Raw genomic sequence first — 25,097 nt, forward strand, 5'->3', positions numbered from 1 at the left:
TGGGGTAGAGAATAGGCAATAAATTATATATTGAGTACATAGAAAATGAGAGGAAGTTTACCTCAAGGAAATTATGGAAAATTTAAAAGAAAATTACAGAAGAAATAACGTGAAATGTTTTTATACAGACAGACAAGACAAGAAAATTTCTTAGAAAGATGCTTTCATATGTCTTGGGCAAAAAAACGTATGCGGAAATAAATTGCAACAATTTTTTTAAAACATAGTGAATCACTATTTAAATCCACCTCAATGACGCGATGTGTTAAAAACGCGTGTTAAATTTTACAATTTTAATTAAATTAATAGAATTGTGTGTAAACGACTTAACATTGAAGATTTGCAATTAAATAAATGAGTCCATTATTATTATTTTTTTTTATAAAAATTCAAACAATTTTCAATTCAATGAGTTGCCACTATTACCTGCTAGAGGCGCTGTCGGCTATTTATGTTAATGTTAAAAAGCTTAACATTAATATGAGTTTATGTATGTACATTAAAGCCAAGTCAACTAATGCTGCCCATTGTCACCAGCAATATAAAACTGCATTATATTTAGGAAAAGCAAAGATCTAGGCGTTACTTTTGATAAAAAAAAGTAGAGCCAGAAGGTAAAGCTATGAAATTTAATGACATTTTAAAAAATTTGTTTTTAACAATGACGACTTTTTGTCTTACATTGTTTGCCTAGAAATTTTGCAATTTTTTTTTAATTAGGCCTTAGCTTAAGTTACAATTTTATAACTCCGCATACGTTATGAACCTTGCAGAGAGAGATAAGGGAAACTTTTCAAATAAAAATAACATTGGATTTTCAAGTTTTTTTTTTATGTGTTAACATAGTTTATTTAAGGATTTTTAGCGGGTTTTATTATTGAATAATCATAATAAACGTAGTAATAGAATAGGATGTTTTGGTTGTGGTGGCGGCGACGGCGCAGGCGGTAGCTTCAGTCGCCCCTGATGCATATGAGAGAGGATATTGTGTATGGATGAGTGTTGTTTATGTTCCTTTTTCCATTTCGTTTTGTTTCAAAACTCAAATTTGAAAAAAGAAAAAAACAAACGTATGCGCGCGTGGCTTATAATGGAGAGACACACTTATTCAAAAAGACAACAAAAACAATTTTACGTAAAGACAACGTAAATAACTGGTTTATTTAGAAATTTAATAATAATAATAAAAAAATGAATTGATAAATTATGCCAAAATTAAAAAAAAAAGAAGAACACAGAAAAGAGGATAAACTATATAAACACAATATTGTTGATTTGTTTTGTTGTTATTCTACTTCTCTGCAGTTCTTTGGCCCCTGCTTTAGGAGCACGGGCTTGGGGAGTTTCAAAACCGAAATAGAAGCTCTGCTTTTTTTCTTGTTTTGTTTTATATCTTACTGCAAAATAATGAATGAAAACGACAAAACAGTAACTGTTTTATTTTTAAAGTTTTTTTTGGTTATTATAAAAAACAAAATGAAATTATTTATTAAAAAAATAATAAATAATATAATAATGCTCTGCCTAACAAAAAAAAATTACATTATGATTTTTCAATCAATTTTTGTTTCACGAATTGTATGTATAAAGTTTTGTTGTGGATTCTTTTTTTTTTTTTGTTGCAAACAAAGAAAAAAATTATGTTTTAGTTAAAAATATACAATAAAAGAAATATATTTTTAATATAGATCATAAAAACTGTTGATTTTTCTTTCAATTTTGTTTGTTTTGCACTTGTTTATTGCTAATGGTTGTTATTGTAGCTCTTCTGTTGTTCTTGCTGTTGTTGTTGTTATTACTCATGCAATTTTTGGTAGAATTACTGACGAAAAACGTACGACGAACAAAGGTAGGTGGACAAAGGATGTGTTGTGGTGGTGTTGGTTGTTAGAAGAAAAAAGTAAAGAAGAGTGGAAAACTGCGCTAAATCTCAAATGACGTATTATTATGAGTTTGTTGTTTTTGTTTTTTGATACACTTGGCTCTGTATTTATTGGTTGTTCAACTCGAGAGAATTGGACAAGCAATAATACTGAAGTTCCTTCTAACTCCTTTACTCCTTTCTTTACAGCGCAAATTGCCTTCTGCCAACACCATTACCTTGCTTTAGCTTTTCGTTCTTCCTCTCTATGTTTGCTTTTGAATTTTTCCTTATAAAAACATAGGTATTTCCTTTTTTTATTGTGAAGAAGAAAACTGTAGGATGATTTATAATTTCATTGACCATGTGTTGTTGTTTTGGTAATTTGTTATTGTTAGAAGATCCAGGACTTTTTCTGAGTTATTTCTCTTGTTGGTTGGTTTTCATTTAAAATGATCTGGTTGTTGTTGCTGTTGTTTATGCATTGAATTTTAATTTAAAATATTTTTGCTGAATTTTTGGATTTTGTTTGTTGTTGTTGTTGATTTTTGTTTAAAAATATTTTCTTGTTTTAATTTTGTTGTTGTTGTTTTATCATAGTCATTTTAAAAAGGAAACAATTTAGTTTGGTTGTTAGTTTTCACCACCTTCTTGTGGTTCATCGCCATCGCCTTGGGTGTCTGATGTCCAGAGGGTCAGGTTATCTCTCAACAATTGCATGATGAGCGTTGAGTCCTTGTATGAATCCTCATTAAGGGTATCGAGCTCAGCTATCGCATCATCGAAAGCCTATACATATAAACAAAAATTTTTATTAGTATATATTCAAATTACTCAAATTGGCATTAAGTGCAACAACGAATAAAGAAATATTTCAAAAAAAAATTGTTTTGATTTGTTTGATGCGACTATATCAAAAGAAGTAAATACCAAAAACATAACCACCTTACATTGGATTAGTAAATTTAATGGTCTTGGCATAATCAAACACAAAATGGAATTTAACAATAAACATTTGGGGTGTTAGTTAATATGCAACAGAATCTTTACATCAATTAGTACGTAAATTAATGTAATATTGATAGTAAAATAAAATATAATAATAATAAAAATATATATGAAAATTTAAATACGAAGTAAAATATTTAAGAATTAAATTAAAATAACAAAAATAAAAAAAATATTCTATAAGGCAGCCTTCAAAAGACGCTTGGTTAGAATTATTACAATTTAAAATTATTTGCCATAGGACAGATCAGAGTCCAGATAGGATTTGTGTCCACAGAATTGAATAATTCAATTAAGTTTTTGCCTGGTATATATGAATTTTCATAATAAAACAATGACTATAAGAAAAAAAATACTCCTAATATTTTTTGCGCTCGATGCCGGTTGTAATAAAAAAGCGAACGAAATCTAGTTAAAGTGTATTTTGATATTACAGGTGGGTGACCCCGTGCCGACGAAAGCATTAAAACTTCCAACGAATCTTTAGGTGATTGCCAGCCTTCAAGTCGAATCGAATAAGAGATAAACTTCATAAAGGGGTATTTTGACAAAATTTTCTATAGAAATAAAATTTTGACAAAATTTTCGATAGAAATAAAATTTTGACAAAATTTTCGATAGAAATATAATTTTGACAAAGTTTTCTATAGAAATAAAATTTGTACAAAATTTTCTATAGAAATAAAATTTTGACAAAATGTTCTATAGAATTAAAATTTTGACAAAATTTTCTATAGAAATAAAATTTTGACAAAATTTTCTATAGAAATAAAATTTTGACAAAATTTTCGATAGAAATAAAATTTTGACAAAATTTTCGATAGAAATAAAATTTTGACAAAATTTTCTATAGAAATAAAATTTTGACAAAATTTTCTATAGAAATAAAATTTTGGCAAAATTTTCTGTAGAAATAAAATTTTGACAAAAATTTCTATAGAAATAAAATTTTGACAAAATTTTCTATAGAAATAAAATTTTGACAAAATTATTTATAGAAATTTTGGCAACATTTTATATAGAAATAAAATTTTGACAAAATTTTTTATAGAAATACAATTTTGACAAAATTTTCTATGGAAATAAAATTTTGACAAAATTTTCTGTGGAAATAAAATTTTGACAAAATTTTCTATATAAATAAAATTTTGACAAAATTTTCTATAGAAATAAAATTTTGACAAAATTTTCTATATAGAAATACAATTTTGACAAAATTTTTTTTGTAGAAATAAAATTTTCTATAGAAATAAAATTTTGAAATTTTCTGTAGAAATAGAATGTTGACCAAATTTTCTATAGAAATAAAATTTTGACAAAATTTTTTTTGTAGAAGTAAAATTTTGACAAAATTTTTTCTATAGAAATAAAATTTTGACAAAATTTTCTATAGAAATAAAATCTTGACAAAATTTTCTATAGAAATAAAATTTGACGAAATTTTCTATAGAAATAAAATTTTGACAAAATTTTGTATAGACATAAAAATTTGAAACAATTTTCTATGGAAATAAAATCTTGACAAAATTTTCTATAGAAATAAAATTTTGACAAAATATTCTATAGAAATAAAATGTTGACAAAATTTTCTATAGAAATAAAATTTTGACAAAATTTTCTATAGAAATAAAATGTTTGACAAAATTTTCTATAGAAATAAAATTTTGACAAAATTTTCTATAGAAGTAAAATTTTGGCAAAATTTTCTATAGAAATAAAATTTTTGACAAAAGTTTCTATAGAAATAAAATTTTCTATAGAAATAAAATGTTGACAAAAAAATTTTTTTTTTGTTGTAAATTGTTGAATTAAAAAAATCAAATTTTATCAAACCCATCGATTTTGAATAGTTAGTCTGGAACTTTCCTATTGATCTATTATGTGAAAAATCTATTTGAATTAAACATTTCATTGGATTAAAAACTTTCTAACCAAATAAAAGGCTTCCATATAGAAGTCCAGACATGCCATCTTTGGAAATTAACTTTAGAAAATATCATTGCTTGTTTCAGTTATATACACCTAATTTGGGAAGATAAAAATGTGAAAAAATAGAATTTCAACAATCACTAAGGCACGGATTATGAGATTGGGTATAACAATTACAAAATTTTAGTAAACACAAATGAAACATGCATTTTATTTTTCAACTAGAAAGTGGTTCATTAGTAAATAAAATTGAGGGACTCGTAGAAATGTTATCAATAAGGCAAGCAGTAAGAAATGGGCGCTGAATAGGCATGTCTCTTTGAAATATAAATACAAGGGCCATTAGGTAAAATTCACTATTTATGCAAAAAGGGGTTAGACAATGAACTGTGTTTGTTTGTGTTTAGTTAGACTATGGATTACAATAATATTTTGGGGTTGTTTTATTATTTTTTTTTTTCTCAACAGAAATCCATTTGCTTTTCTTTGGAACAGGCGGCACGCTTTGGTAAACATTTAATTCTCAGGCCCAGCAATAAAGCTTTCAATAAATATGTAGTATAGAAAAAAATGACGAAACCTGTTTAGCCAAATGACAAGCCCTCGCTGGCGAATTGATAATTTCATAATAGAAGACGGAAAAGTTGAGAGCAAGACCTAATCTGATGGGATGTGTGGGCTGCATTTTTGTTTTGGCAATATCGAAAGCCTCTTGATAAGCCTTTTTCGAATCCTCTACCACGGCTACAATTGAAAATTAAAAATAAAATAGAATATTTTAAACAAAGACATATAGGATGAGGTTATTTTGATCGTATGAAAGAAATCTAATAAACAAAAAATAGAAGAAAAAAAAAATAAACAGAGTATCTGCTGAGTAAGAGCTAAAATCTATTTGAAAATAATTAAGACTCTTCCCATTGAAATTGCAATTTATACATGATGCATTCTATATATATAGTAGATTATAATTTTTACATATATATATTGAAAATATTTTGTAGTTTTGAAATATTTCTTTATTTGGTTGTGCTGCTTGTTGTTTTCGATTTTATTAAAATTATTAACCTGTTTGGCCAATTGGCAAGCTTTGTCTGGAGAATTCAGAATCTCATAGTAGAAGACAGAGAAATTAAGTGCAAGACCCAATCTGATGGGATGTGTTGGTTGCATTTTACCCTTGCTAATTTCAAATGCATCCTGGTAAGCGTTTTGGGAGTCGTCAACAACGGCTAAAGTTTTATTAAAAAATGTTCAATTATTAGAAGAAGAAGAAAACAATTCTATCAATCATATTGCAAACGATTTTTTCCCAAACACACACACACACACATATGTAAAATGGGAATAAATCTTTTGAATTTCTTTAAAAGAACTCTAACAAAAAATATGAACATAACATATAGAATTTGAATACTTACCGTTGCGGGCATCTCCTGTGGCTACTTCAGCTAAATACCTGTAATAATCTCCCTTCATTTTCAGATAGAAAACTTTGCTTTCTGGATTGCTAGCTTTAGAAATTAGGTATTTGTCAAGAAGACCCTGCAATGAAAAAAAAAAAAACACAATTTTAGAAATAATAAAAATTGATATAAATAAAAACTATACAAAAAAATGTCCACACCAAACCTAGTGTTATAAAAATACTTTTAAAGCAAATTAAAAAAATATGTTAAAAGAATGAGTAGACAATATACAATAAAGTCTAAATGTCGATAATAAACTTTTCGACTAGTCGTCCTTTTGTAATAAAAGAGAGAAGTCGATGTCGACATTTTGTAGTCCCCTAAATATCTATTAATCGACCCATGATCTTTTTTTTTTTTTTTTTGAAAATCAACTATTGATTTTGGCCAAAAGCGATTAATCGACCTTATTGTAACCGAAATCGAACTTTTACTAAAAGGTCGAATTGAAACTGAAAAGGGAATATGATGATTTAGGTCTTCTTGTACTACATAAAAAAGTGGACTTTAATTGAAATATTGACTTTTCCAAAATTGGAAATAGTCTAGCAATGTCATAAGTCTATTTTTCAATACTCGCAAGAATCCCAAGACAATTAGAAAATAGCTTTTCCAAAATTGGAGAAAGTCGACTTTTAAATTTTGGAAAAGTAGAAAAATTCCCTTTTTTACAATCCCTTCTCCAAAGCGAGGAAATATGAATTACATAACTTTAAATGAATGGCATAAACTTTATGGGGTCAATGGTTTCCATTGAATACCGTAAAAAAGGAAGGACAATCAACAACGTTAATTGTTTGGAAGACTGAACGGTTGCATTGTCTTGGCTTTGCTTCGCCAAGACACCCCAAATCAATGCCCTGGGCTCAATTCAACGGCGTTCTCGGGTTCTCGGATTGATCCGATGGCTCCAGCTCAACTGCTGCCACATCAGTGTATATGTTATTTCGTCTGTCTTTTTGTATTGGAGGAGGTACATACCGGGGAGCCTTCTCCATTTCCTTTTGGTCCGAGTCGGGGTAGAGAGATACCCCTTTCAGTTTGCCTAAACCAGATCCGTCATCGTTCGATTTCGGTGAGATTTACGTGTGCCTGGAGTCGGAGCACTTCCGGAACAGTTCCGACCTAACATCGCTGCGGGAGTATAGTCATACTGGCTACGTAGCAGGTATTTTTCTGACTCTAGTCCCCAAATTATGATGTTTTCGTCCCCAAAAATACCAAAATTAAACTTAAAATCGTCAAAAAAATCTCCAATACATTTTTGACAAGTTTTTTTTTTTTTTAACAAAAAAACAAATAAAGCAAAAGGCTCTACTGTAGAAAATCATTAATACTTTAACAATTAAAATTTTATCATATCCAGCAAGATTTCGAACCACAACACCAAGAAACTGATGGATCGTCTTCCAAATGCTGGAGATATGAAAATAGGAGTTCGGTCACCTTGTTTGCATTAACGAAAATTTACTTCTAAATATTCAAGTAGTAAGATTTGGTGGTAACACGTTGCCAAAGTTGGTAGAATTCTACCAGAAATGGTAGATTTTTTATTGTTTGGTAGATTGGTAGAATTTTTGATGTTTTGGTAGATTTTGCAAAGAGGTATTTCATAAATTTTCTATAGAAATAAACTTCTGACAAAATTTTCTATATAGAAATACAATTTTACATAAATTGGCCGCTATGTGGCTTCAAATTACATAATGAAAATAAAATAAATAAATAAATTTTGACAACATTTTCTATAGAACTAAAATTTTGACAAAATTTTCTGTAGAACTAAAATTTTGACAAAATCTTTTATAGAAATAAAATTTTGAGAAAATTTTCTATAGAAATAAAATTTTGCGAAAATTTTCTATAGAAATAACATTTTAAGAAAATGTTCTATAGAAATAAAATTTTGAGAAAATTTTCTATAGAAATAAAATTTTGAGAAAATTTTCTATAGAAATAAAATTTTGAGAAAATTTTCTACAGAAATAATATTTTGAGAAAATTGTCTATAGAAATAATATTTTGAGAAAATGTTCTATAGAAATAAAATGTTGACAAAATTTCCTATAGAAATAATATTTTGAGAAAAATTTCTATAGAAATAATATTTTGAGAAAATTTTCTATAGAAATAAAATGTTGACAAAATTTTCTATAGAAATAAAATTTTGACAAAATTTTCGATAGAAATAACATTTTAATAAAATGTTCTATAGAAATAAAATTTTGAGAAAATTTTCTATAGAAATAAAGCTTTGAGAAAATTTTCTATAGAAATAAAATTTTGACAAAATTTTCGATAGAAATAAAATTTTAACAGAATTTTCTATAGAAATAAAATTTTGACGAAAATTTCCACATAGGAAAAAATATTTGATAAAAATTTCCACATAGGAAAAAAGTTTTGTCAAAATTTTTTAGATGGGAATAAAATTTTGACAAAATTTTCTATATGGGAATACAATTTTGAGAAATTTTTCTATAGATGTAAAATTTTGACAAAATTTTCTCTAGAAATAAAATTTTGATGTCCACATAGGAAAAAATTTTGACAAAATTTTCTAGATGAGAATAAAATTTTGAGAAAATTTTCTATAGAAATAAAATTTTGAGAAAATTTTCTATAGAAATAAAATTTTGAGAAAATTTTCAATACAAATAAAATTTTGTTAAAAAAGATTAAATTTATTTAACGAAAAAATCCCCAAAATTATGGAAATTCCTCAACAAATCCCCAAGTCCCTAACTCAGAAATTTCGTCCCAATTCACGAAAAAATATCCCCAATTTGGGGGAAAATCCCCAATACACTGAGCAACACTGAGCAGGATGCTGTGCCAACGACATCAGTAGTGGGTCTTATTAATATTCTCCAGGTCTAGGTCCCCAACGACTTTTTCTTCTTCTCAGAACTCGCTGCGAAAAAATGTTTACAGGATGAAGATCACCTCTTCGAAGGAAAAATCGTACTATAAATATTAAGGCGGCAGCTATAATAAGGATATATTTCCTTGAAGGGAATTAAAAAAATACTGAAGAAATGGAAGACACCCGTATGGTCAAATATAAGTGGGACGCTTGACAAGATTGTTTTCGGCGTATAACCTATTTTGTATGATTTACTACTTTGGAAACAATTTCATCGTGTACCTGGACTTGTACGACTTCTACACCATTACAAAAGTCACGAACATAAAAAAAGTCCTAGAATCCACCTTCTTTGGTAATGCTATCGTAGATGGAATCCGGTATTCGCAAATCAATTATTAGGGGCTTAGGTTAGGTGGCATCCTGATATTGCACTTAGACTATTCAGTCCATTGTGATATTAGAGACTTGAATATAAATTTTTTCCAAAATTAGAAGTCGAGTTTGACCAATACACAAAGTCGATTAATCCATTTTGGACAACATCCAAAGAGGAGTTTGAAAAAAACGGGAATTCAGTTTTTGTCATTTATTTAAAAGTAGTTCCCGTTTAACAAATATGCCGAATACAAAAAAAAATCCATAATGTTTGGTGTAAGTTTTCATATTCTCTGCCATGGATAGTCTAAACCTTTCTAACTTCTCTTAGTTCACATTAAAGTTATTTTTTTATTTAATTCAATTTAATGAATTAATGCCTCTAGGGCAATATTATTCATTAAAGAAGGTTCAACTTTGTATCAGATTAATTTTAATCACCCTGTCCATATAGAAGTGCGGGGGTGGGGGTGGGTGTGTGGATTTAACATCAAATAGCATATTTTCCAATTAAGTGGGAAAAATTACTAAAATAGCCTAGTTATGATTGGATCAGAGGAAATGAAAAATAGATACCTTCATTTCTTTCTTATAGCCCACAGGCCATGTTGGGCAACTTTGTATACATATAGTATACGTAGTAGATACGTGTATTTTAAAATAGAATTATTGATTGAAAAACCATTCAACTGGCTGGGTGGTGGTGAATGCCTAAGAAGACGATGGTAAAGTCCTCAAATAAAAGTTTGTATGTATGTCATCAAAGCAACCATATCGTGTATATGGAAGTCTATACGTACGTTAGTATACGTTATTATGTACATGTACAAAAGGAAAACACGCTACGAGGTCGTGAAATGAAACCGAATGGGGATTATAAAATTGCTTTCACAGCAGGGGAGTTAGTTGGTTTATATTTCACAACCCCATATAAATTGTATACATTACATACATACATAGATATTTAGTTATGAATTTTTATAGTATCAAAACCTTATTAATAAGCCGTCTGAATAAATGTCAAGAATATAATCGCCAATATTACAATTAGCTCTATGAAAGAGATTAATGTAAAATTTTTATTTTTTTTTAACTGTGAGTCAAATGATGATCTTTAGATGTTTTTTTTTTTTTTGAGATTCTATATTTTTACTTACCAAGACTTCGTAACAGATTTCCCTAAGTTCCTTCTCCACACGTTCTCTGTACTCGCGGGCGAGTTGTTGTTTTCTGGCGGAGGCTTCGGTTTTCTGCTCAATGGAGGAAATTACTCTCCATGATGATCTAGAGAAATATAAATAAGTAAAATTTATTATACACTGATAGAAAATATTGCGTATTGCTCTTAATTTTTTGTAACTCTTAACTTAGTGGATTTACTAAAATTTTTAGAATTTAAAATTTTTCCCCAATAGATTTTCATGAAGAAAAAAAATTTTGTCAAAACTTAAGCACCCCCTCATACATTTTTTTCAATTCATAATTATTTTAAGAAAATTAAGTTGTTAAACATTTTTTGTTTTTGTTTGTTTTAATTATATATGTCTTTATTAATAAAAAAAACACCAACATAGGTAATTCAAAATATAATAGACAAAAAGTTAAAATTCAAAAAACATTTCAAGTCGCAAATACAAGCGGACTAAACTAAAACACCCAATAATAGTGTGTGTTGAAAATTTTACTACGATACTGCGATATTTTGCTTAATTTAACGGTACATTCCATAAAACTAGCACATGTTAAGCTGATGTGCTAAGAAGAAGAAGAACTTGGTACAATTTGTGCGAAAATTGTCATTGTTGTAAAGATTTCGTTGAGATAGGAGTAATGGCCCGCAATAAGTACTCAAGTGAATTTAAAATTAGAATTATTGATGATTGGAGAGCTGGTGTATCCAGACATCCCCTTAGTGCAAAATATTCGATGAACAGATCAATAATTTCAAGGCTAATTAAAAAGCTTTTGCAGACGGGTCGCACATCTTCCACTCATTCTGGGGGAAGGCCACGTGGAACTTCGCGACATGAGGACTCCTTAATTAAAATGACAATCCAAAATGAGACCACAGCGTCGTCTAGTCATATACGAAACCGCGTAGATTTAAAAATTAGCGAGAGGACAATTCACAAAAGGGCGGTAGAGGCCGGATTATACAGTCGAAGACAAGCATAATAACCTTTTATATCCTCCAAAAATAAAAAAAGCCAGACTTGTATGCGCCAAAGCTATCTCAACTGGAGTGTACAAAAATTAATGAATCTGACGAATCTAAGTTTAATTTAAAGGATTCTGACGGCATAAGGCTTATACGCAGACCAAGTGGACAACGGTTGAATCCTAACCGGCACACTAAAACACGGAGGCGGCAGCATAATGGTCTGGGGTTGTTTCTCTGGACAAGGGATTGGACCAGTTCATAATATTGATGGAACTATGGATTGTTTCATGTATCGTGACATATTAAAAGACGTGATGTTGCCTTTTGCTGAAGAAGAGATGACACTTAAATGGACATTCCTGGCAAGACAACGATACTAAACATACGCCAAAAGTGGTTAATGAGTGGTTCCAGAACAATTTGTAGTTCTCCCTTGGCCTGCACAATCCCCAAATCTCAACCCAATCGAGAACTTGTGGGAGATCGTTAACTCAAAAATTAGGCGAGAGAATTGCAAAACCAAAGACGACCCATTTGAAGCCGTGAAAAAGCCTAGGAACCAATATCTCCGGAAATAATTAATAACTTAATATATTCACGGAACTCGGACGGACCTTATGGCGACTCAGCATGTATATGAGGGACAGCTGAGATCGATTACACCAAGTATAGAGCAGTGGAGAGAGGGACGCATACATTTTGGAGACCTGAATGTATGTATATACGGATGGCTCGAAGATGGATGAGGGCACGGGCAGTGGTATCTTCTGCAAAGAGTTGGGTATTAGGGATTCATACAAGATGGATAACGGATGCAGCATCTTTCAACCGGAGGTATTTGCCATTGCGAAGGCTGCGAACTACATCGTTACAGATGTCTTCCCTCCGCTAGCTTTATATACTTACAGGATCACTGTAAGATACGATGATTTATGGAAGGAACGTTGTGCTTTCTCTGCGACCTGCAAGCAAACCAAACTGATATGGACCAAAGATTATAGATTACAGAAGATGGGAGATTGGTTACTGAGCACATCAAACCATTTACATTAGTTTAATACTCGAACCAAAAGCGTATACGACAAGTATTGACATAGCATTAAAATGCAAATGAAAAGAAATTAAGAGCACGAAATAAATTTCCATAAAGGGGAAAATGTTTGTTGTTGCCTAAAATTTAACATTGTTTCATTAAGAAAATTAAATTTTTCATTTAAAAAATAAAAACGAAAAACAACTAAAAGATTGCAAACATGTATTAAACTAATCTGGTAAATGCAACATTTGGTATGACGCAAGCCAATCTCCCATCTTCCTCAAATCTATAATCTTTGATATGGACGACAAGAGCCGCAAAAACTCTGTTTTTCTGATGGCGACACGCAGAGATGATCTGAGAGTATTGATAGGCATTATAACACAACACCCTTGGAAAACACATGGTAAGGATTGGCTTAATGACTGACGATATTTGTAGATGGTTGTGTATGGACCCAGAGGCAACAGAAGATTCCTACCATTTTCTGTGCCAGTGTCCAGCATTATCCTGGGCTCCTTTTTCTTTCAGGAGCCCAGGAACTGCAACATGAAGGATATACTTGCCTTCATAAAGGTCTCGCGATGGAAGACCTTGGAAAACTTTCTTTGGAACTCGCCTGCAAACTCAAATGATTGATTAGGACGAAGAAGAACAACTATGAGGAAACACAATGGATCAACGTGGTCTAAGTGGGAGGCAGCCCTTTTGGCTAGTCTCATCCTCCATAACCTAACCTAGCCATCTTCTATGCTTAAAAGATGAGCGTGTGTCATCCATAATAAAGGATACGCAACGAAATATTGATTCCGACAGTTATATTTTGTGCCTTATAATGGGGGTGCTTGCTGCTTTAGTTTTGTCCACTTATATTTGCGTTTTTTGAGTTTTAATTTTTTTTTATAAAATTTTGAATTCCTTAAATGTTGTGTTTTTCGGTAATATAGATATATATATAAATAAAAAATAAGTAAAAATTTTAATAACCCTGTGTTCTTAAAAAAAAATCATCATTGCACAAAATTGTAATGAGGGGGTGCTTAGCTTTTGGCCAATATTGTATGTATATTCCAGTATTCTAAAATCTCGCGAATGCGATCAGCAACCGTTTTGTTTACTTTTATGCATTAGATAAAAAGCATATTTATATGTGAAACGTTGTTTCTTTTTTTGTATAATTTGGATTTTTCAATATCAATCTGAAAATTATAGATTCTCTAATAAATAGCAGCAGTGTTTGTCCAATAAAATAAACTGCCACAGATACCATAAAACTGTAATTCATTTAAACGTTTTTGCAATCAACTGAACTGGACTATGAACTAATAACTGCAAGCAGTGTTGTCAGTACTTTTCAGACTCTTGTCCCCAAATTTGGATGCTTTTTGCCTAAAAATTCCCAATTTAAATTAAAATTCCTCACAAAAATTTCCAATAAATTTTTGACAAGTTTTTATAATAAAAAAAAATAAAAGAATAGACTCCTCTATAGAAAATCCGTCATCAGAACTAATTATGGGTATTCATTTATAAGCATAAAGAAGCATCCAATATTTATTTTATGCAAATCGTCTTCTAAATGCTGGAGAAATTCGGTCAGCATAAATACGTAGCAAAAATTACTTCAAAATACTCAAAAAGTAAAATTGGACATTCATCTTATTTATATTTATGGAAAATGTTGTCAATATTTCGACCCGATTTCGTGAGGAAATCATTTCACAATAGTAGAAAAATGTCTTAGCCAAGCAAAGTAAAGTGTAAATTAGCCCCTGGACTCCTCAAATAAAATCCTGCGCCCAATTTTAATCCAGATGCTCTATTTGCCCGTTTTCAGAATATAGAAAAAAAATAATTTCGTCTAAACCATTATTCTAAGCCTGATTTATTGTACTGAATAAATTTCGAAAAATCCCTAAATTCAACAATTTGGTTCCCATCTACGAAAAAATCCCCAATTTATACAAAATCCCCAACACTGACTGCAATCTTTTCACAAATGGAGAAAACTGCAGGAATCATCACTAACTTAAGGTTTAACACCTTTGGCCAGTTAATTCCCATTCATATGAAAGGTTCGTGTTAATTCCCATTCATATGAAAGGTTTGTGCTCCTAATCAATCGTTTAAAACTTGCGAAAATTTCTCTTGAGATCAAAATACATTTGGTTAACATCGCTATGATTTTTTCACAAAATTCTTCAAAATCAAAGGTATTGTACTTCAACTTGCCCAAACGCATATATTTTAATTTAGTATTTGAAAACTTACCTGCGGGCACCAACAACATTTTTGTAAGCAACTGAGAGCAAATTTCTTTCTTCATTTGACAGTTCGACACCGGCTTCTGTGACTGATTTCATAGCTTGAGCCATGTCATCGTATCTAAAAAAAAAAATAAAATAAAAATTAGATATTGATTAGAAATACATACGAAACAATAATACAAAATTTTAAAGAATAAAATATTAATTATTAATAATAAAAAAACATAAAAATGTATTTTTCATACTAGAATTGTTGAAAATTTTTACTAATTTTATATCTTACCTTTCGGATTGTTCGGCCAATTTTGCCTTTTGGACCAATTCCTCTTTATCGACTGACGACATTTTGATGTGTTTTTGTTTGTTTTTTGTTTAACTTAGAAATGTAAAATGTTACTTGTGTTTATGGGTTAACGGTAGCCCAAAAATTTCTTGACTACAGTACGCGCTTAAGAGAGATTATAATGTAAGGAATCTAAAACTGAATGCGTCGCTCACAGTATGACTATCTGCAAATAAATATGAAAATATAATAATAATTAGTATTATATAATGCAAGTTTTGTATTTTTAATACTAAATTTAATAAGTTTCATAATAATTGTATATAATGTCCCCTGTAATTTTTACATTTAAAGTTCTATTCACGTACCTACGTGAACTTATCTATTATTAGTCATATAAAATTGATTAATACATATAAAACACATATTTAAAAATTTAATTCAAGTAATTAAACACTTAACAGATCATTTTCAGCGGACACAAATCCCCATACGCAATAGTTATATAGTCGTCAGAAAAAAAGTTTACTTCGTCATCATTACTTCAAAGTCATCACAAGTTCAATGTTGTTTGTTTTTTTTTTCCTCAGTCCGTACACACTCCACACATGACTTCATAGCTACATTGATTGGTCTACTTAAGCTTGTTTTTTTTCTAATATTTTTCTTTGAGACGATTTTTTCTAATAAACATCATGACTTGCCGCTTATTATTACGTTGTAGTCTCTTTTTAGTATCAAAATTTTGTTAAGGTGATGGACAATGTGCGAATAATAGGTTTTTTTTTATCGAACATACTATATAATTAAATATGAACAAAGTTATTGAACCTGACATGCATATAAGTTGGCTATTATGGTCTATATCGGAAAAAATGTCCATTACTATGGAAGTATTAAATAATTAATGATTCCACCAATGCAAGTATAGGTAAAGAAACTCAGATAATTTTTATTCAAGTTTAGGAATAGCTATTAAATTGTTTAAATTTATAAATTAAATATTTTTGTGTTTAAAGAAAATTCGCATACTGAAAAAAATATTTACGTGATATTAAAGATTACGCAACCTAAATTTTAGGATGCGAAATTTACAAAATATTAAGGACAATTTTCTTTAAAATAATGAAATTTTAAATATTTTAAAGCTAATAATCTTTGATTTAAAAAAAATTCAATAAATTTAGGACATAAATTTAGTAAATTTGCGTCGCTCCGTTAAAGCCGAGTGTCATTGAATTATGGCTAATTTTCCTTAAAGTGAAGAAACACATTTCTTGATTTAAAGAAATTGTCATTAAATTAACTGAAATATTGAAACTTTAGATTGAAGATAAAAACGCTTCAAATATAGACTAAGATTTATTTTGAGGATTTAGTGTCTCTGCATTAAAGTTTTTTTTTTTTTAGAATTAAGAAAACATTTTTTACTTTGAAGTATCCGTTATAATTTGGATTTTTAAACTGTCATTTGTATGTCCGTGAATAGCTTTATTAATAAACCGCGAAAAAAGAATGAAAATTTGATAAATGCTAGAAGCCAGATGGGTCGCTAAAAAATTTCTTTTTTTTAAAGAAGCCGCATCTTTGGCTCGGAATCAATACCAAAATCCTTAAGGGAAGGTCACAAAATCTTTGAATCCAAGTATTTTTTTTTTTGAGCGCAATCCAATCAAAAAATTTAAAAATATTAAAAAAATTCAATTTCAAGTTTTTTGGGGGTTGGGATTGGCCTAAAAGTTTATTCTCGTTTTTGTGACGTTCACAATCGATTCATGGATCGATATTAAAAATAATAACAATCAACCGATTTTTTTTAGTATCCAAAACAAATTTTTAATTGCAAAAAAATCTTTTGAAATACGTGAGCCTCTATATAGGATGAGATTGTCCTAACCATTTTAACCATGTTCTTTTATTACAAAATATTTCGGTTTGGATAATTTATTAATATGTGAACTTTTTTGATGATATTTTCTGGGAAAATGGAAAAAGCCAGAGCAAAAAACACTAATCGAGACGTGCTTGCAAAAACAATTTTTTTAAGTTTACTTTTTTTAAACTTGAAATTTTGTTACGAATAGAGTTATAAAAGGTTAGGTTAGAAATAAAGAAACCATTACTTTATATATGGAATTAAACTTGTAATATTATAATTAAATTGTGCAACTATTTTTCATAAAAGTAATGTCATGGTATACCATATTTTTCTATACCAACATTTTGAACATCAATTATGATACAAATATGATTCATACGGAAATCTTCATTTCCATTTTCCTACATATTTGTGCTTAGTCATCACTGAATATTTTGAGTTTAGAAAAAAAAAATTAGAATGCATTAGCACACACAAGTTATGACACATATACTAATAGTATTCATATGCCAGCGTACACTAAACAAATTGACTTGGTTCCAACCATCATCAATTTCATCATTGAAAGATTTTGGTATAGAAGTTCCGGGCCAAAGAAATTAAATAGTCTGACTTTAAAAGCTATATGAAGCTATGATAGGGCGGGTAATTTTCTATGGATCTCAGTATTTTCTCGTGTTTCAGTGATTGGTATTATTTAAAAAAAAAAAACAGAAATAAGGTGAAAATTTTTAAAAAATATTAATCTCTAAATTTAAACTTGTTATTTCTTTTACTAGAAAGCGTTTCTTTTCTACTGGAGAGCAGTTTCGTAAAGACTTTAAGGTTTTACTCGACAAAATTTTCTGAGTAAAACTAGTAGATATTTGTTTGGATTTTATATTCACTATAATAAATAAAATCGAAAACTTTCCATTTATAAATAATTCACTTTAAAAGGCAACAATTCACATTTTGTACGTACAATTTTTTACTATTACCAGTTCCAGTACTTTTAACCAATTTTTTTTACTCTGAGAACATTTTTGACATTTCCCTCATTTACTACTTTAACTAAGAGTAAAGTAAAAGAATACACCTAATATTTAGCATTTTACAATATGTAAGACAATTGATTTTGCTTCAAGTACATAATAAAACATTGAATAATAATATCTCATTATTCTAAAGACATTTAAAACTGATCATTTATAACGGTATTTCTCAAGATTATTATAATGAACAAAACGACCTTAAGATTATGTCAAATTGTGAATGTGAAGGCCTTCTCTTTCATCACTCTCACCCACAAGAGCACACAAATTATATTTGTATGCATACACTTTGTATACATTTTTAAAAATGTCAATTATGGCATTTTAAATGCATGTTCTCTATCTCTCTCCTCCCATACAATCGAGATTTCATATAAAAGAGAAAGAAAGAAAAACAAAACTATATTCGTAATCACATTGTTATAACCACCCATAGACTATAGACTTTAGATAGATGATCCACTATTCTCTTTAAAAACAATGTGTCAGTTCCAAAAATTAATTTTCTGACATTTCGTTTTGATTTTTTCGTAAAGAGTCGGTCCCAAACATTAATTTTCGTGCATTTGCTTTTGTGTTGATCGTAAAGAGCAATGCTGCTCAAAATTAAATTTCGTATTTTCGCGGTTTTGGTCACAATTTTTTGTTCAAATATGAACTTTTAATATATTAATTTATTTATAAATCCTCTGGTACATCATAAACGTTCTAATTTTGTGTAAAATTGGCAAACTACAGAAAGGAAAACGAAAGAGATTGTAAGCGTGCTCTTATTTTTCTCGTTTATTCTTAATCTTCGGAACTGTCAAAAATAGTTTGACACTCATGGCTCATCTATCTAAAGTCTATAGTCTATGTAACCACCAACCAGCCTCTCACACAGGAAGTGGAAAACCAATTTAAGGTTGTATCAAGGGTTTACTAGAAATTTGTGTATGCGAATGTAAATGCAAATATGTTGCTCAAATGTTGCCATGTGTATTTATTTTGTGGCAATAATGTTCTGTAGACACAGTCGGTGGTGATGTGTAAACTTAGACATACAATGTGCATTATTCATAATAAACAAAAAATATTTATTATTCATATTTCATATAGCAAAACGTTCATTTAGAGTTCAAGGTAACCAGCTCATGTTCAATAAAACCCCCCGTATGACAGCCACCCCTTTTAACCAAGAAAAATTAACAAGCATATGTAAAATATATACAAATAAATTTTCTTTGTTAGCAAATTACAAATGCAGAAAACTACTGATATACACACGATTATCTGCATGGATTTTCTTTTTCAAAACTATCAAATGGTAACTTAATGTGTTAGTAGCAAATTTGTGGATTATTTTTAAACTGAAGAATTTGTGCTAAATTTAAAGAAGATATTTATTTATCCTTTTTTATTTTACTTAGCTAATTGGACCTAAATTCATTGATGTGAAGAAGAAAACTTTTTTTTTATATTTTTATCCAATCGTTTCGTCAATACTTGTTGACTTCTTCCTGGGGATTTTGTAAAATAATTTTCTCAAAATTTACATTTAATATAAGTATCACAGTTTTTAAACATAGATTTTGAACGGACAATCTGTATATATAATTAAAATAAAAATGTACACAAAAACACAGCTTAAATTTAGTATCACAGTGGATTGGGATATTGCAACTCTGTACAGTTACAGACTTGCAATATCCTAAAACCCACCTTGTAATTTGATGTCAGGAATAAAATTATCAACTTTCTGACTTAACATTTTATTACTATTAGATGTGGAACCCACGTGGTTCAATGGTTACACTCAGTTTACTTGGATCCAAAGATTTTGACCTCCCCTTATTGATTCCAAGCCAAAAATGCGACTCCTTGCGACTTTAACGAAGGAACGTAAATTTACAAAATTTCCTCAAATGTCCAAGAACCTAAACGATATAGCCATCTAGGAAAGTTTACATTTGTGAAAACCACAAACTCATCAAACAACACTTTTTTAATGGCAAATGCAAAAAAAAAGAAATTTACGATGACAACGTTAGGAACCATAGTACCACGCATTCGGAATACTATACAATAAGCAAGAGAAAAACCATTACGCCCACACTCTAGCTTCATTCATGTATACTCATCACTATGCAAGAAAATCCCACTTGTTGGGTGTTTGTCTGAAGCAAATGTGTGCGTATATTGGAGGATGGATGGATGAACGACTGACTGACTGACTGACAGGCTAGGTATCTAGTTGCCAGCCCACCGTTTTCATCCATGAACGACATTTACTAAAATAGGTTTCATAAATCCCCATAGCTTATTTCTCCCATTTTGTCCCGTCTTCTTCATCCTAATCATTTCATATGTGGCATCAATACGACAACAGGGATGAAACGAGAGAAAGAGAAAACGAAATGGGAGGTATAATGTTGTGGGAGCCTAAAGGATATGAATTAAATTTATAGCTACCTACATATAAATATCTATGTACATATAAATTTCTGGAAATTTTTTATTCAATTTTATAGAATTTTAATTTATTATAATGAAAGAGAATGAAGGTTTTTATTTTAACCACAATATATAGGCAGTGACGGTATGTTACAACTAAGTTAATTTTAAGAAAAAAAATGTAATTTTAAATTTGTTAAAATGTCCTTGGCATTATACAAAGTTCAAGGCGGATACAATTTAGATTTATTTTACAAAATTATGAAAAACGTAAAACTGTAGTAAACAAAAAGTAATTAAATTCAAGGAAATTTGTTCATATTGGGTAATTAATTGTCATGAAGTGAATTAAGGAAAACATTTTTTTTTTGGAATTTGGCACTGACTATCATTGAAATAAAATTTTGCAAAACTATTCTACACACAAAAAAAATTTTTTCTGATTCAATCACGAAATTAATTGATCCAATTAATTTTTAATTGAAATGTATTCAATCACAGAAATGATAGTATCAATTGAAGGTCAATTAATTGAAGGTCAATTAAAAAGTTAATTGATCCAATTAAAAAATTAATTGATACTATTATTTTTGTGATTGATTTTTGTTTCAATTAAAAAATTTGTTGAATCAATTAAATTTTTAATTGAATATTTTTTAAAACTCTATTAAAATTTTAATTGGAAAAATTTCGTGAAATTTTTTTGTGTGTATAGAAATACAATTTTGGGAAAATTTTCTATAGAAATAAAATATTGACAAAATTTTCTATTGAAATAAAATTTTGACAAAATTTTCTATTAAAAAAAATTGACAAAATTTTGTATTGAAATAAAATTTTGACAAAATTTTCTATTGAAATAAAAGTTTGACAAAATTTTCTATTGAAATAAAAGTTTGACATAATTTTCTATAGAAATACATTTTTGACAAAAAAATTATTTCAATAGAATTTTTACAAAATTTTCTTTAAAATAAAATGTTGACTAACTTTAATATAAATTAACATTTTGACAAGATTTACTATTAAAATAAAATTTAAAAAAATTCTATTGAAAAAACATTTTGACAGAATTTTGTATAAAATAAAAATTTGAAAACAATTTCTATTGAAATAAAATTTTGACTAAATTTTCAGTTGAAATAAAATTTTGACAAAATTTTTGAACAAAATTAAATATTGATAAAAATTTCTATTAAAATAAAATTTTGACAAAATTTTCTATTGAAGTAAAATTTTAACAAAATTGTCAATTGAAATAAAATTTGTATAAAATGTTGAAAAAAAATAATTTCTATAGATATTACATTTTGACAAAATTATCTATAGAAATAACATTTTGACACAATTTCTGTTGAAATAAAATTTTGGCAAAATTTTCTGTTGAAATAAAATTATTACAAAAATTTCTGTTGAAATAAAGTTTTAACAAAATTTTCTATGGAAATAAAATTTTGACAAACTTGTCTATAGTATTCTGTAGAAATAAAATGTTGACAAAATTTTCTATAGAGATACAATTTTGACAAAAGTTTCTATAGAAATAAAATTTTGATAGGTTAAGTTAGGTGGCAGCCCGATGTATCAGGCTCACTTAGACTATTCAGTCCATTGTGATACCACAGTGGTGAACTTCTCTCTTATCACTGAGTGCTGCCCGAATCCATGTTAAGCTCAATGACAAGGGACCTCCTTTTTATAGCCGAGTCCGAACGGCGTTCCACATTGCAGTGAAACCACTTAGAGAAGCTTTGAAACCCTCAGAAATGTCACCAGCATTACTGAGGTGGGATAATCCACCGTTGAAAAACCTTTTGGTGTTCGGTCGTAGCAGGAATAGAACCCAAGACCTTGTGTATGCAAGGCGGGCATGCTAACCATTGCACCACGGTGAAATGGCATTTTAACACCTGCCTTTATTAAATCTGAAACAGGTTTTTAATGCACATTAAAACCTCTCAGAAGTTGGTTAAATTTTGCACATATTTGTGTATATCAAAGTCTCATTTTTGTGATTTATAAGCTTTTGAGAGAGTAGAAGGCGGAGGGGTACCCCTGTACTTTTGATGTAGGTTAGTTTATAGTTTAGGATGATGCAGCAAAAAGTTTTTCTGATTCAATCACAAAATTAATTAATCCAATTAATGATTTAATTGAAATTGATTTTTTAATTGAAATTGGAAATTAAAAATATTCTTGATAAACAAAAAAAAGAAATAGATTTTTTCCGACACTTTCAATAAATTATTTTTTTAATTGGTTCAATTCAAAATTTAATTGATTTTTGCCACAAAGCTCAATTACTTTTCTAAATGAAATAATCATTTATTTATTAATAATTATTTTACCTTCAGATTAATTAATTTTCTTGTAATTTTCATATGATCTAAAGTTTTTTTTTAAGATTTTTTTATATTAATCTTTGGATTTGAGCCAAATTTTAACGATTCTACGCATATAGAAACTAATTATATTTCAAAGAGAATTTTCAATTCCATATATTTTTATTTGGAAATATTTTTAATTTCATAAAAATTTAATTACTATTCTAATTAAAAAAGTAAAAATTTTCAATTATATTCATAATTGACTTTATTTTTTAATTTGATTACATTTTCAACTTCAATCAAATTTTTAATTGGAAATATTTTGGTGATATATTTTTCTGTGTATCGATTTTTTCGTTATAAGAAAAATAATATATTGCTTTGGGCAATTCCGAATATTCGAGTGAGTATTTTTTTCAACCAAGAAGAATAAGCTGTAACTTAAAGACATGACTTTATGGAAAAAGACTCAAACTACTAACGGAAATTCAATTAAAAATAAATTTTAATACCAATTTTTAGAACACATATCTATATTTGTTTTTTCAATTTTTTGACATAATTATTATTTTTTAATATATTTTTTTAATAAAATTAAATTTCCTTATCGTTATTCCATTATAAAATAAAAAAGGACATGTACTTGAATAACTTTAAAACCAAAAGTTACAATCCATAATGCATAATATATATAAAAAAAGTCGTTTTTATACGAAAAACAAAATCGAAGTTGTTGCACCTTTTATTCGAATCGAAATAGCCACATTTTTTAAATGTTTAAATTTACCTACTTTTTATTCTTTTCTTTTAATTGTCTTCAATTTGATTTTCTGTTTTTTTTTCGATCTCTATTACTCGAATCCTATATTCCCATATTCCCGTCTACCAAGAATATTTGGTGAGTGTGTATGCATATATCATCTCATCATATCCATCCAACATCCATCTCCAGACATTGATGGTACACACCGCACGGCTCATATAAAAAAATTTAAGTTTTATTTTCTATGTGCTATAAAACAAAAGTGGGCGTATTATGCGTTTTACTTTTGTTTTTGTTCTAGTTGTTGGTGTTGTAAAATTTATATTCCTTTCTTTTGAGTGTTGTTCACCCCCTAGCAACAACAACAAAGAGAACACATTTTAAACTGTGAAAAACGAAAAAAAAAAATCGAAAGACATTTTTCCACCGTCATCTTCTTCATTATGACAAAGAAAATTTTCTTATTTTTTTTTCTTGGCGTGTGCGTGTATATTACAAATGAAAAATTGTGTCGCCAGGAGAAAATAAAATCCAAGAAGCATGAACCTGATGAAGTTGGGGAAGAAGAAAAGAAAATTAATTCTAAAAGTATTATCACCCCCACCCATCATTGTATAGAGGACATACATAAACATTTTCTTGCATGTCTAGGTTAGTGCTAAGGAGGTTTTGTTAGAATTTTCCAACAAAGCCATAAAGGGACAATGATGAGTATACATGTTTTTAACAATGCTTTTTTTTTAATAAAAATGGTTTTAGTGTATTCTGGATTTGGAGTGTAAAGGACACTAAGAATTTTTCTTTATAAGCAGAATTTTAATTTTAAATAGGACACATCATTATTTTTGAAAACCTTTAAATTTTGTTTACCTTCTCTTTAATTTTTCCTTTTGTGCAATTTATTTTAATTCTTTAGCACCATTAAGAAATTTATTGTTTTTTTTTAATGACTTTAATTAAACATTTTTAAAATGTTTTTTCTTCTTCTTCTTCAGATTTATGAATTTTAACTAGCTAATATTATTTATAATAAAGACGGAATGTATGCTTTTTTTCGTTTGCCACTTTTGAATATGGTTTTTGGTTTTTATTTTTTATATTTGTATTTTCAAAACTTTATTTTATGTATTTTTTTTTCTAGAACAAATATAAATGTATATGTCTGTATATATATTTTGTTTTTTTTTTTTTTTTTTTTTCAACTATAGTTGTGTTATGCGAGAATTTTGTGTTAATAGACCAACGGTTCAGACAAGACTTGCAGCATATTTAGAGAAAAAGTTGCACAACCCATGTTATTGGCGCCACCCTCAACCCTCAGTATTGCCTTTATAATCATCATAGCCTAAATGACAGCGCAGACAAAAACCCAGAGACATTTTCCCTTAAGAGAGATAATTGTG

General features: G+C 28.8%; 1 protein-coding gene across 4 annotated transcripts in view; it reads right to left on the minus strand.

Moving 5' to 3' along the window:
• Positions 1 to 1,129: 1,129 nt before the first annotated feature.
• Positions 1,130 to 25,097, minus strand: part of 14-3-3zeta (tyrosine 3-monooxygenase/tryptophan 5-monooxygenase activation protein zeta) — a 50,183-nt gene continuing 26,215 nt past the window's right edge. For 2 of the 4 annotated variants that reach the window (XM_075310799.1, XM_075310798.1), the window contains exons 2-7: positions 15,259 to 15,484; positions 14,980 to 15,093; positions 10,669 to 10,795; positions 6,220 to 6,343; positions 5,867 to 6,030; positions 1,130 to 2,650 (exon numbers count right to left, since the gene is read on the minus strand). In XM_075310799.1, coding sequence (XP_075166914.1) covers positions 2,495 to 2,650; positions 5,867 to 6,030; positions 6,220 to 6,343; positions 10,669 to 10,795; positions 14,980 to 15,093; positions 15,259 to 15,320 — 747 coding nt within the window. In that variant the 5' untranslated portion in view covers positions 15,321 to 15,484 and the 3' untranslated portion in view covers positions 1,130 to 2,494. Of the gene's footprint in view, positions 2,651 to 5,378; positions 5,543 to 5,866; positions 6,031 to 6,219; positions 6,344 to 10,668; positions 10,796 to 14,979; positions 15,094 to 15,258; positions 15,485 to 24,564; positions 24,690 to 25,097 lie in introns of those variants that run through there. The other 2 variants (XM_075310800.1, XM_075310801.1) reach the window with 2 other exon arrangements.

The sequence above is a fragment of the Haematobia irritans genome, chromosome 5 (assembly GCF_050003625.1).
Source record: "Haematobia irritans isolate KBUSLIRL chromosome 5, ASM5000362v1, whole genome shotgun sequence".
In the NCBI taxonomy this organism is placed as follows: Eukaryota; Metazoa; Arthropoda; class Insecta; order Diptera; family Muscidae; genus Haematobia; species Haematobia irritans.